Genomic DNA, 13,577 nt, shown 5'->3' on the forward strand with positions numbered 1-13,577 from the left:
CATACTGGAATTTTCCGGTTTATTGTAAGTTCATTCACTCTAAATGCAAAATATTTCTTTAAAATATTGAAAATTGAGCCTCAGAAAAGTTTTACTTTATTCTTTTAAAGCAATAAGTGTGTAATACAATTTAAAACTTGCGACTTTTCCGTAAGTTGTTTTGTAAAACGGGTCCCTGGGGTCTTCAGAAATGATGAAAGGCTGATGAGATCTACAAATTGGTATCAAGGTCAAGTGACTCCAATGACCTTGACCTCTTACTTTGAACATACAAACTGGTATAACTTTAAAACCAGGACTATTAGCGTCATGGAATCTTCAGAAATGGCAAGAGAATGACAGGACCTACAAATTAGTATCAAGGTCAAGTGACTCCAGTGACTTTGACCTTTGACTTTAGAAAATAAAACTGGTATTACTTAAGAACCAGGTGTGATAGAATCATGGGGTCTTCAAAAATGATAAAATGATGATGAGATCTAGAACTTGGTATCAAGGTCAAGTGACTCCAGTGACCTTGACCTCTGACCTTGAGCATACAAACTGGTATAACTTTAAAACCAGGACTAAAAGTGACATGGAATCTTCAGAAATGGCAAGAGGATGACAGTATCAAGGTCAAGTGACTCCAGTGACCTTGACCTTTGAACATAAAACTGGCATTACTTAAGAACCAGGTGTGATAGTGTCATGGGGTCTTCAGAAATGATGAAAGGATGATGAGATCTACAAATTGGTATCAAGATCAAGTGACTCCATTGACCTCTGACCTTGAACATACAAACTGGTATAACTTTAAAACCGGGATTAATAGCGAAATGGAATCTTCAGAAATGGCAAGAGGATGACAGGACCTACAAACTAATATCAAGGTCAAGTGACACCAGATTTACTGAAGGGAAAAAAGAGGGATTTTTGAAAAATTTCAAAATCAAAGCCTTCCTGATTTAGATTTTGTAAATGAAGTTAACATTGGCATGAAATTTGTCAAGGGAGGAAAATAGTAGTACTCAGAAAAAACCACTTTTATACAGCCAGTGCTTCATTTGGGAGACTTTATAATTGGTAGATTATAATCATATCTTGTTATTACTGATGCTTTGGAATTGAATGAACAATTATTTTTTCAGTCTTAAACAGGAGATGATTTATACTACTTTCAGTTATGGACACAAATGACAGGTTCTTGAGAAAAATTACCGTTGGCCAGGGACCACTTGAGAAAGGTCATACCAGAGAGGTAATGGCTAACACATCCGGTGCAGGTTTTACTAAATTTCTTATCTTATGAAAAAAATTCTGACTTAAGAATTTCGTAAGATCTAACTTCTGTTTTACTGTCAGAATTAAATCTTCATTTTCTCTCAAAATGTCCGTAAACAACATGAGGTCAGCCATTTTATTTAGATGACAGAAAACAACATCAGAAAAATATCTTAGCTTAGGATAACCTGTAGGCTGTCATAAAGTTACAATGATTTTTTTAACATAACATAAGTTAATAAGTTTAACAAGACAGATATTTATCATATTAAGTTTACGATGAAATCTTGATTTTAAGAAGTTTAATAAAACTCTAGCTGATATTTTGTTGCTATTTTATGAGGCTTGCGTAAAAAGTGAATTTTTCAAAATGGTTTGAAGGGAAGAAACTGTGTCTGAATAAGATATAGGATTTTGTTTTGTTTTTTCTTTCAGTGTCAGTTTGATATTGCCGTTGCCAGTGAAATCATGGCCATCCTTGCCCTGACAACAGGACTTCAAGACATGAGAGAGAGGCTTGGAAAAATGGTAGTAGGAACTAGCAAAGCAGGGGTACCAGTCACTGCAGATGACTTGGTAAGTAACACAATTTCTGGGTTGTTAATACATGTATGTGTAACCAGGTTTGGTGATGTTTTATTCCCCTGCCATGAAATATCCATCATTCTTTCATTTCATCATTATATCATTGTTGGTTTTGCGGATTTTTATTTGCTGTGCTTGTAGATAATGAGCTGGTCTTTGGTATGTCTCTTTATATGGATGACATGCAGATCAGGTTTGTTGATATGCTTCATGATGATTGGCCTATTTTCACCCAAGTTATTGCTCTTAGACTTCGAAAATTACTAATTATTCACTGCATTTCAGACTTTTTCTTTGCTGTGCTTGTAGATAATGAACTGAGTTTTTGTATGTCTCTCGAAAGATCAAGTTTTGAGTTTCTTGTTGATTTGTCTATTTTCACTAAAAGATAAAGTCTTATTATAGACTTTGAAAATTTTTAATTATTAGCTGTTTTCTGGACTTTTTAGCTCACCTGCGCCAAAGGCTCAAGTGAGCTTTTCTGATAAAAATTTGTCCGTTGTCTGTTGTCGTCGGTGTCGTCGTAGTCGTTGTAAACTTTTCACATTTTCATCTTCATCTCCAAAACCACTGGGTCAATTTCAACCAAACTTGGCCAAAAGCATTCTTGGGTGAAGGGCTTTCAAGTTTGTTCAAATGAAGGGCCATGCCCCCATGAAAGGGGGAGATAATCACAAAAATGTAAAATTAGGGTAGGGTCATTTAAAAATCTTCTTCTTAAGAACCACTGGGCCAGAGAAGCTGACATTTCCATAAAAGCTTCCTGATAGAGTGCAGATTCAAGTTTGTTCAAATCAGGGCCCCAGAGGGTAGGATGGGGCCACAATAGGGGATCAAAGTTTTACATAGAAATATATAGGGAAAATCTTTAAAAATCCTCTTCTCAAGAACCGATGAGCCAGAAGAGCTAAGATTTACATGAAAGCTTCCTGACATAGTGCAAATTAAAGTTTGTTCAAATCATGGCCCCCGGGAGTAGGTTGGGGTCACAATAGGACATCAAAGTTTTACATGAGAATAAATAAAGAAACTCTTTAGAAATCTTCTTCTCAAGATCCAATGGTCCAGAAGAGCTGACATTTAGATGAAAGCTTCCTGACATAGTGCAGATTCAAGTTTGTTCAAATCATGGCCCCTGGGGTAGGTTTGGGCCACAATAGGGGGTCGAAGTTTTACATAGAAATATTTAGAAAAATCTACAAAAATCTTCTCAAGAACCATGGAGCCAGAAGAACTGAGATTTACATAAAAGCTTCTTGACATCTAGTGCAGATTCAGGTTTGTTCAAATCATGGCCTCCACAGATAGGTTGAGGCCACAATAGGGGATCAAAGTTTTAAAGAGAAATATATAGAGAAAATCTTTAAAAATCTTCTTCTCAAGAACCATTGGGCCAAAGAAGTTGACATTTACATGAAAGCTTCCTGACATGGTGCAGATTCAAGTTTTTAAAAATCATAGCCTCCAGGGGTAGGTTGGGGACACAATAGGGACTAAGGTTTTACATGCAAATATATATGGAAAGTCTTCAGATATGGGCCAAGGTGACTCAGGTGAGCAATGTGGCCCATGGGCCTCTTGTTTCTTTGATGTTCTTTTAAACGATAAGCAGATTTTTAGTTTGTACCTTTATAATAATAACACACAGATCAATTTTCACCTTCCTTAGTAATCAAATAGTATCTTACTAATTCATTATAAGATCTATCATGCACTTTCATTTCCTTAAAGACTAAATTAAATGTAATTCTCTTCTAATGGTTCAAGAAAACAAAAGCACCGTATGATATGCTATTTTTGTTTCATTTGAACCCACTCATTGTTATTTGCACATCCCCGGACTTTCAGATATTTTAAACTTTACAGCCAGCAGGGGCATTTGTATCACACCGACACATTTTGTTTCCACATTGCAGTTTGGCAACTTTGTGTTTTTGATAAGCATAATTATTTCCCAGGACCCACTTTTAAAAAAATCCTTTCATTATGATAATTTATTACTTCCTTCAGTTTGTGAATATTGTTGGTATTTGTTTTATAGTAAAAGTCCACCAGAAAAGCATGCACAATTAATTGTATTCAATGACCATACTTTAAGTGTGAGTCAGACATTTTGTACTAGATGTACATGTAAATTCTTTCTAAAGCAGGACCTTGTTGATATGTCTACAAAATGCAGGTGTTTTGAGTCATTTGTTAGATCAACAGTCATATTTATGAAGTAACATACTTCTTTAATCATCAGATTTTGGATTTTACACATTTTCTCATGTTTCATTAAAGTGTAGGTTTAGAACCATCTTTAATACCTTTAACTTTCAACTAATATTCCTTTGCCAGTTTGATTAAGCTGTATTTTCATATGCATGTATACAAGTGTGAGTCAATAAGTAACCAGCCTAACTTATTTCTGGTGGAGATCCACCTCTTCTTTTTCGATGTAATTGCCCTCTATTGTGATGCACTTAGACCAACGGTGTTCAAGTGCCATCAGCCCAGAACTGAAAAAGCCAGGGTCCTTTCCATTGACCCACTCCTCGACTGCTGTCACGATTTCTTCGTCAGACCAGAAATGACGTCCATGGATATCCTTTTTCAAGTTTGGGAATAGGAAGAAGTCGCTAGGAGCTAGGTCAGGGAAATACCAGTGCAGGATGTGGTATTAATTCATACCCGTTTTGCTCTACAGCATCCATTGCAACTTTGCAAGTGTGGACTCTCGGGTTGTCCTGTTGCAGCAAAACACCTTTAGGGAGTTTACCTTGACGTTTTTCACGGATGGCGGTTCTCAGCTGGTCTAGCAAGTTTACATAGTACACTCCAGTTATTGTACTTCACTTGGGTAAAAAGTCCAACATAATGCCTTTTGCATCCCAAAATACTGTGGCCATTACCTTGCCAGCTGATGATTGCGTCTTGAACTTCTTTGGCCTCGTGGACCCAGGCCCTACCCACTGACGACTCTGAGCTTTATTCTCTTGGCTCATAATAATGAACCCAAGTCTCATCTACAGCCACCAGACGCAAAAGAAAACTATCTTTTGACCTAAAATGCAGCAACAAGACGCTGCATACTGATGCTCTGGTTGCCATTTGCTCATCGCTAAGGGATATCAGAAATCAAGTATTATCATGATCACTAGACATGGAGTGTTCATTTCACTGTGGTGTGTTGTCACTTTGTTTTCGTTGCAGATGGTAGCTAACATGATTTGTGAGCAATGTATCTATTGCAGTACCTCCATTCCGATTCCAATCTGCATATTATAATTCACACACTCTAAGATTATAAGCAAAATGTTGCTCAAAGTGTCCAGTTTTGATGATTGACAAACGTTCAGTTTTTGGTGGCAGTTTGAAGATGACAACTTGATTGAAGAATTTTGAATAACAGTGACAAAATAATTGTCATTCGTAACTTTTAAAGGTTGATGCAGTGCTTTTTAAAGCATTATGCGGTGCTTTATTTTAAACATGTAGTGCTTTATTTTAAGTATTACGCGGTGCTTTATTGTTAGCTTTATGCGGTTCTTTATTGTAAGCGTTATGCGGTGTTTTATTGTAAGTGTTACGCGGTGCTTTATTGTAAGCATTATGCGGTGCTTTATTGTAAGCATTATACTATGTTTTATTGTAAGCGTTATGCAGTGCTTTATTGTAAGTGTTATGCAGTTCTTTATTGCAAGTGTTATGCGGTGCTTTATTGTAAGTGTTATGCAGTTCTTTATTGCAAGTGTTATGCGGTGCTTTATTGTAAGTGTTATGCGGTGCTTTATTTTAAGTATTACGCGGTGCTTTATTGTTAGCATTATGCGGTTCTTTATTGTAAGCTTTATGCAGTTCTTTATTGTAAGCGTTATGCGGTGCTTTATTGTAAGTGTTATGCGGTGCTTTATTGTAAGTGTTATGCGGTGTTTTATTGTAAGCTTTATGCGGTGCTTTATTGTAAGCGTTATGCAGTTCTTTATTGCAAGTGTTATGCGGTGCTTTATTGTAAGCGTTATGTAGTTCTTTATTGTAAGCGTTATGCGGTTCTTTATTGTAAGCGTTATGCGGTTCTTTATTGTAAGCGTTATGCGGTGCTTTATTGTAAGCGTTATGCGGTTCTTTATTGTAAGTGTTATGCGGTGTTTTATTGTAAGCGTTATGCGGTGCTTTATTGTAAGCGTTATGCAGTTCTTTATTGCAAGTGTTATGCGGTGCTTTATTGTAAGCGTTATGCAGTTCTTTATTGCAAGTGTTATGCGGTACTTTATTGTAAGTGTTATGCAGTTCTTTATTGTAAGCGTTATGCTGTGCTTTATTGTAAGCATTATGCGGTGCTTTATTGTAAGCGTTATGCGGTGTTTTATTGTAAGTGTTACGCGGTGCTTTATTGTAAGTGTTACGTGGTGCTTTATTGTAAGCGTTATGCGGTGCTTTATTGTAAGCGTTATGCGGTTCTTTATTGTAAGCGTTATGCGGTTCTTTATTGTAAGCGTTATGCAGTTCTTTATTGTAAGCGTTATGCGGTGCTTTATTGTAAGTGTTATGCGGTGTTTTATTGTAAGCGTTATGCGGTGCTTTATTGTAAGCGTTATGCAGTTCTTTATTGTAAGTGTTACGCGGTTCTCTATTGTTAGCGTTATGTGGTTCTTTATTGTAAGCATTACTATGTTTTATTTTAAGCATTATGCGGTGTTTTATTGTAAGCATTATGCGGTGTTTTATTGTAAGCATTGTGCGGTGCTTTATTTTAAGCGTTGTGCAGTGCTTTATTTTAAGCGTTATGCGGTGCCTCATTAGTATAGTTCTAGTTTCCACAAGATCCTGCTGTTAAACTTATAATGTCAAATACAGGAGTATCGACATGATACACATATTCATGTTAATAATATTAAGCTTGAAGGGGGGGCGGGGGTATCATTAGATAGTTCCTCTCACATGTGCTGTATTTATGTTACAGGGTGTAAGTGGGGCATTGGCTGTATTGATGAAGGATGCAATCAGACCCAATCTTATGCAAACTCTTGAGGTAAACATTTCTGAATATTATGAGGTTATTATGAATTAAAGATATTACTATTATGAAGTATGGTTATTAGATTGTATAAGTAAACCATCAGGCCCATATCCAGGGGGTGAAAGTGATGCATTTGCACCACCTAACTTTCATAATGAGTGTGCTATTTAGGGCATTTTAAATCATTGATCTGTTTTCTAAAGATTCATATAATTAAGAATCTAAAGAATAAAAAACTCTTGATAGTCCAGATATCAACATCCCCTCTGGGGAAATTCTAGGCACACCTCTCTGAAAAAATCATGGAAATGGGTCTGAACTAACTGTCCATGCAAATATCCTATCAACTCTACTTTCACTTTTATCATTGTAACTACTTATTTAGGATGATTATAGGGCACCCCATGCATGCAGTCTTTATGCTGTGAAACTACTTATTAGTTAGTTCACCTGAGCAAGTGAGCTGTCTGTCAGCGTCGCATCATTGTAAACTTTTCACATTTTCATCTTCTTCTCCAGAACCACTGGGTCAATTTCAACCAACCTTGGCACAAAGCATCCTTGGGTAAAGGGCTTTCAAGTTTGTTCAAATGAAGGGTCATGCCCCCTTGAAAGGGGAGATAATCACAAAATTGTAAACATAGGGTGGAGTTATTTAAAAATCTTTTTTTCAAGAACCAATGGGTCAGAGGAGCTGAAATTTTTACATGAAAGCTTCCTGACATAGTGCAGATTCAAGTTTGTTCCAATCATGGCCCCCGGGGGTAGGTTGGGGCCACAATAGGGGATCAAAGTTTTACATGGGAATAAATAGGGAAAATCTTCTCAAGAACCACTGGGCCAGAAGAGCTGAGATTTACATGAAAGCTTCCTGATCTAGTGCAGAATCAAGTTTGTTAAAATCATTCCCCCCGGGGTAGGATGGAGCCACAATGGGGGATCAAAGTTTTACATACCAATATATAGGGAAAATCTTTAAAAATCTTCTTCTCAAGAACCACTGGACCAGGAAAGTAGAAATTTAAATGAAAGCATCCTGACATTGTACAGATTCAAGATTGAACAAATCATGACCCCTGGGGGTAGGATGAGGCCACAATAGGGGATCAAAGTTTAGATACAAATATATAGGTAAAAATCATTAAAAATCTTTTTCTGAAGGATCACTGGACCAGTCAAGTTTACATTTACATGAAAGCTTCCTGACCAGATTCAAGTTTGTAAAAATCATGGTTCCCAGGGGTAGGTTGGGGCCACGATAAGGACCAAAGTTTTACATGCAAATATATGTGGAAAATCTTTAGATATGGGCCAAGGTGACTCAGGTGAGCGATGTGGCCCATGGGCCTCTTGTTTTAGATGATTATAGGGCACTCCAGTCTTTGTGCTGTGTAACTACTTTTTTTGGATTATTATAGGGCACCCCAGTTTTTGTGCATGCTGGACCTTTTGCCAATATTGCTCACGGAAATTCGTCCATCATCGCAGACAAGATTGGTCTCAAACTCGTGGGAGAAAATGGGTTTGTTGGTATGTTTTATCAATACCTATTTATAAAATTTATAAGCAAAACAAAAGTCTTGTCTTCATTAAATCTGCACACGATGCATTTGTATTAGATACTTGTATTAAGTATTTTGGTGAAATGCTTTCCAGTAGTGCTTGTGTGATTAATTGATGATAATGAATTTTCTTCCCTCAGTGACGGAGGCAGGGTTTGGTGCGGACATCGGAATGGAGAAATTTTTCAACATCAAGTGCAGGGCCTCTGGTCTTGTTCCCAATGCTGTGGTACTGGTGGCTACCGTGAGAGCTCTCAAGATGCATGGTGGTGGCCCTACTGTCACCGCTGGTGTTCCACTACCCAAAGCGTACACAGAAGAGGTCTGTTTCTTCTGTTTTAGGACTTAAGAAAGTATACTACATTATCATAATGGCTTACTTCCTTTTAAAATGTGAATGAAAATATAAATATTAGTATTATTTGTCTATTCCTTTTAGATTTAATTGAGTAGGTTAAAGTGTTGACTGCAGATCTGTAGGTCGCAGGTTTGAGTCCATCAGGGTTTTTTTTTTTTTTTTTTTTTTAAATCCCCCCCCCCCCAGATTACTCTACTAAAACTGAAATTTTGGACAAAATAAAGTAGATTTGAAAGTTTTCGATTTCAACATTTGTTATACATATCCTCCACTTTTCATTCACATTAAATTTCTCTGGTGTAGCATTCCTCCTTAATTACCATAGAATTTCTGTCCACTCTGCAATTTGAAGATTTGAAAATCTTTCCATATAAATCTTGTTGCCAACGGCGTTGGTACAAATACGTGTAAAACCTATGGCACTATACAGTTTTGTACACTAAATGAATTTAAAATGCTTTAGAATACCTGTTATTTGATGTATAGTTTTTGTTATTCTTGCATGAACAGAACCTTGAACTTCTGGAGAAAGGTTGTGCTAATCTGAGGAAACAGATAGAAAATGCCAACAAATTTGGTGTGCCAGTTGTAGTGGCTATCAATTCCTTTGTGTGAGTATAAAATTTTTTTTTCTTGGAGAACATAAAGTGAGTGATAAATTCAGAGAATCTATTTTCAGAACAAGTTACCTACCTTATATAAGATGGTGTTTCTTTGCAGGACGGATTCCCTGGCAGAAGTAGAGTTAGTGAAATCATTCGCCAAAAAGAACGGAGCTTACGATGCAGTAATTTGCAGCCACTGGGCTAATGGTGGTGCTGGTGCTGCAGACTTGGCAAATGCTGTTGAAGCAGCAACCAGTCAACCAAGCAACTTTAAGTTCCTGTACGATGTCAAGGTTGTTATCCAATTTTAAAATTTCACCTGAATATATATATTTGTCTTGAGAGACATAATTTGGAGTGTTTGTACATAGAATGTGTATTAATGTACAACCTCTGGACTCCATGATCATTTATTCAAATACATTCACATTTCCAATGTTTTTGCTTTCGATATCTTACCAATCGAAATGATCTACCCATTTCCTCATGAATGTAAGCAATGTGTGTATAAATCTTGATAAATGTTGTACAACTATTTTAATGGCTGGAAATATTCCGAAAGAAATGAAAGTAAATTGTAATTATAGAAATTGAGTTTATTTTTGAAAATACACAAGGGCATGAACTGCAACACTTCACACCAGCATACTTTTCATGAAGCACTAACACACTCTGTGAAGTATACTGACGTAATTAAAGCACCACAGTTCATACCCGTATGTACAGGATGTATTCTCAAAAATGAAATTTATTTCTTAAATATCATATGAAATGTAGACAATTGTTTTTTATATAGTTAACAATTGAGGAGAAGATAGAGACAATCTGTAAAGAGATTTATGGTGCTGATGGGATCGAGATTCTTCCTCTAGCTCAAGAACAGATAGACAGATACAAAAGTCAGGTAAAAGAAGTCGTCTTGTCCTGCGATTCTCATAGCAGTGTACAAATTTCCAGTCTGCTCGCAAGCCTGAGACATGCTAGATTCATAGTGAATGTACAAATTTTACTTTGTATCAGCCCACTTGAATGCATTAATTTCAGTGATTAGTCAATTCTGTTAGCCATTTTAAGTGTTTTTAGAATTGTTAATATGAAAGTTAGTACCTTGGTATGTAGGTCACACTTTGTTTGACCTTCATGTACTATGCTGTCCTCAATTGAAGATTGTGGAAGCAATGTCTGCTGATGCCTGTAATGATGAAGTTGTTCAAGATCAGCCAAATTTAGGCTCAAAAGATAACATAATGACGTGAATTACTCTGATTGTGACTTAGATTGTTCAGATTAGTTGATTATTTCGAAAGTGAAAATGAACAATGAATAAAAATGGAATATTTATAATATCATTGTGTTTTTATAAATGTTAAGTTCCAGCTCAAGTGCAAGAGCATATATCTAATACATGCATCAGTTATGCAGGCTTGTTGGTTTTTAGCAGGGCTGACAGATTCTTTGAGCAGCCAGCCCTGTTGGTCCATTGGGATTTTTTTCTGAGTTTTCTTCACTGCTCACAGGGATCATTTTATCGTCAGCCGCAGAGTTGTCGGGATATACTAACCTTTTCTTCATTGGTTCCTTTGCTTTTTGTGGTTTTGTCTTTTATACAAAATTTTAATCCACATTCTATATCCCATTTTTATCAAACTTTCAGGTATCATTGTATGATATTTTGCTTAATAAACTGGATCCTCATAAATTTTCAAGGTTGCATATATTTTCGAAAAAAAAAAATTGTGAGAAAGGGATTCATATCACATGTCACTATATGTTTTGACACGTTTTTCTTCAGGTGAAGCTTTACTATATCATAAAATTATTTGACCCACGGACATAGCCTATAAATAGATACACTATTATTTGACCCATTGACATAGTCTATAAATAGATACACTATTATTTGACCCATGGACATAGTCTATAAATAGATACACTATTATTTGACCCACAGACATAGCCTATAAATAGATACACTATTATCTGACCCACGGACATAGTCCATTAATAGATACACTATTATTTGACCCACAGACATAGCCTATAAATAGATACACTGTTATTTAACCTACGGACATAGTTTGTAGATACACTATTATTTGACCCACAAACATAGTCTATAAATAGATGCAAGATCGTTTGACCCATGGCCATAGTCTATAAATAGATACACTATTATTTGACCCATGGACATAGTCTATAAATAGATACACTTTTTCTTGTTGTTCACAGCTATTATATATTAAAGCAAAAATCGTTCTCTAGAAAATTGTTTCAGGAATGTAAATTTGTAGAAAATGTGATACATGTACTTTAAATATGTAAAGAATATTAGAGTATTATGAAACAGCCAATTGAAAAATTCATTTGACCTTTATATTCATCATCTCCTTGATACTTCGTCAAGTGCTAAAATAAACATAGCAAGGTTGGAAAATAATTTTCCTCTAAAATGTTAGTTTACTGTATTAAAGGTTTATAAATAGCATGAAGTGTTCAATTGAAATTTTGGAATATATTTTTTCTTGCACAAAAGAAATAAATGCCGCAATATTGTGAGACCCCAGTATATCTTTTATTTCATCCTACACCACTATTAAAGCCATTGTTGTGTATACATGTGCTTGTCACTTAATTTTGACACCTCCTTAGGGTAATGAAATAATAAAAGTGCACTGCCATGGCACAGGACACACCCATCAGATATGTATTTATCATAAACAGAGTTTACATGGGAAAAAAATAGTGTCCACCTTGATACGCAGATTTTAATATACCTATTTGTCTTATGGCCTGATTTAAAGGTGCAAACTAATCTGATTAAATTCACATAATGAATCAATAATAATTCTTACCAAAGGAGATATGTGGATCTCTGAAATATTCAAGATTTTTCCCTGTAGTGTCCCTAGATGCCCATTGCAATCCATGTATCTCTTGAATTGTTCAAATAACACAGAAATGCTATATAATTTTATTAGGTGTATTTAGATAATTTCTACCACATGGTATTGATTACTTAACAATGGGGTTGGACAGAGAAATTCCTGTAATGAAACAAGCATATTTTTTATAAGAATTAATGAGGGGATTATATATCACACCTTTATTAATGTTTATTACAACACCTTTCAAAATGCTTGTTAAATATGTTGATTTTATTTTTGTATTTTCAACTATTTCATTAGTTTTAATTTAAAAAAGAAAAAATCATCTTTAAAAAACTTTATATATAATGCAATAAAATTGTATGCTTTGTTGAAATTAACTTTTCCCTGAAGATACATTGTATTCAGTAAAGACTACCTCAATGTGTAAAGTCAAGATTACCATTAGCTCAAAAATTTTGCTGTGCTGCATGTAAATTCTTCTGTGCTTTTGAAAATTTATGTTATTTCCATAAAGATATTTTCACAATTCCTAAAGTCAAGATTACCACTTGGTCAAAGTTTTTACTGCACTGTATACTCTCAAACTGCATGTTTTCCCCAATTTTCAGACCCAAAGGGGAGCTGCATATTAAACACTAATGTGTATTGTATTCAGCAAAATATGGTAGTTTGTAAACTAAGTGTATTTTCAATGTTGGATGCTAAAATCTTGCACAATATTAAGATCTGTGTGCAGGTGTTCAAAGTTGAATTTACACAAAATAAGGATTTCTGGGAGGGAAAATCCATATGTTTTAATGTCATATCATTCAAGGGATGCCCTTTGCAGAGCCCTTCTTTTAATAAAAACAAAATGCTGTTGTTTCAGTATCATGACTGCTGAAAGCCAACTTTCTATCTTAAAACCCTTACAACAAAGTTGTACATGGAATTTCAGGTTATCCATTTGTCTGTCCACCCATCTTTTTGTAGACAGACTAATTTCTGCAGATTAGTTTTCACAGATCACAGGATGAGGGTGACCACTTCACTGCCTCATTGATCTTGGGGCCCCATTTCACTTGTGCTCTTGGGATGTATATGAATTGTAATATTTTCAGCGACAATAGATTCATCAGATGCTTTCTTTTCAGGGCTTCAATGATTTACCTATCTGCATGGCAAAAACTCACTTGTCACTGTCCCATGACCCTGCCAAGAAAGGCGAACCCAAAGGCTTCGTAGTTCCCATCAGAGAAGTGCGGGCTAGTATTGGGGCTGGTTTCATATTCCCACTTTTGGGAACTGTAAGTATTGGAAATATTTTAAAATTGA

At 35.6% G+C, this 13,577-nt stretch overlaps 1 protein-coding gene and 1 long non-coding RNA gene across 3 annotated transcripts in view; both read left to right on the plus strand.

Moving 5' to 3' along the window:
• LOC125649256 (C-1-tetrahydrofolate synthase, cytoplasmic-like) overlaps positions 1–13,577 on the plus strand; it is a 42,888-nt gene that overhangs the window by 13,596 nt on the left and 15,715 nt on the right. The window contains exons 15-23 of one of the 2 annotated variants that reach the window (XM_048876628.2): positions 1,164–1,240; positions 1,699–1,839; positions 6,794–6,862; positions 8,269–8,380; positions 8,553–8,734; positions 9,281–9,381; positions 9,491–9,668; positions 10,172–10,279; positions 13,397–13,549. In XM_048876628.2, the coding sequence (XP_048732585.1) occupies positions 1,164–1,240; positions 1,699–1,839; positions 6,794–6,862; positions 8,269–8,380; positions 8,553–8,734; positions 9,281–9,381; positions 9,491–9,668; positions 10,172–10,279; positions 13,397–13,549 (1,121 nt within the window). The remainder of the gene's footprint in view (positions 1–1,163; positions 1,241–1,698; positions 1,840–6,793; positions 6,863–8,268; positions 8,381–8,552; positions 8,735–9,280; positions 9,382–9,490; positions 9,669–10,171; positions 10,280–13,396; positions 13,550–13,577) is intronic. The other variant, XM_056166230.1, reaches the window with a different exon arrangement.
• Positions 1,848–4,349, plus strand: LOC130055052 (uncharacterized). The gene is made up of 2 exons (XR_008803276.1): positions 1,848–2,992; positions 3,157–4,349. It is a non-coding gene; the product is annotated as an uncharacterized LOC130055052 (long non-coding RNA).

The sequence above is a fragment of the Ostrea edulis genome, chromosome 5, assembly GCF_947568905.1.
Source record: "Ostrea edulis chromosome 5, xbOstEdul1.1, whole genome shotgun sequence".
NCBI lineage: Eukaryota > Metazoa > Mollusca > Bivalvia > Ostreida > Ostreidae > Ostrea > Ostrea edulis.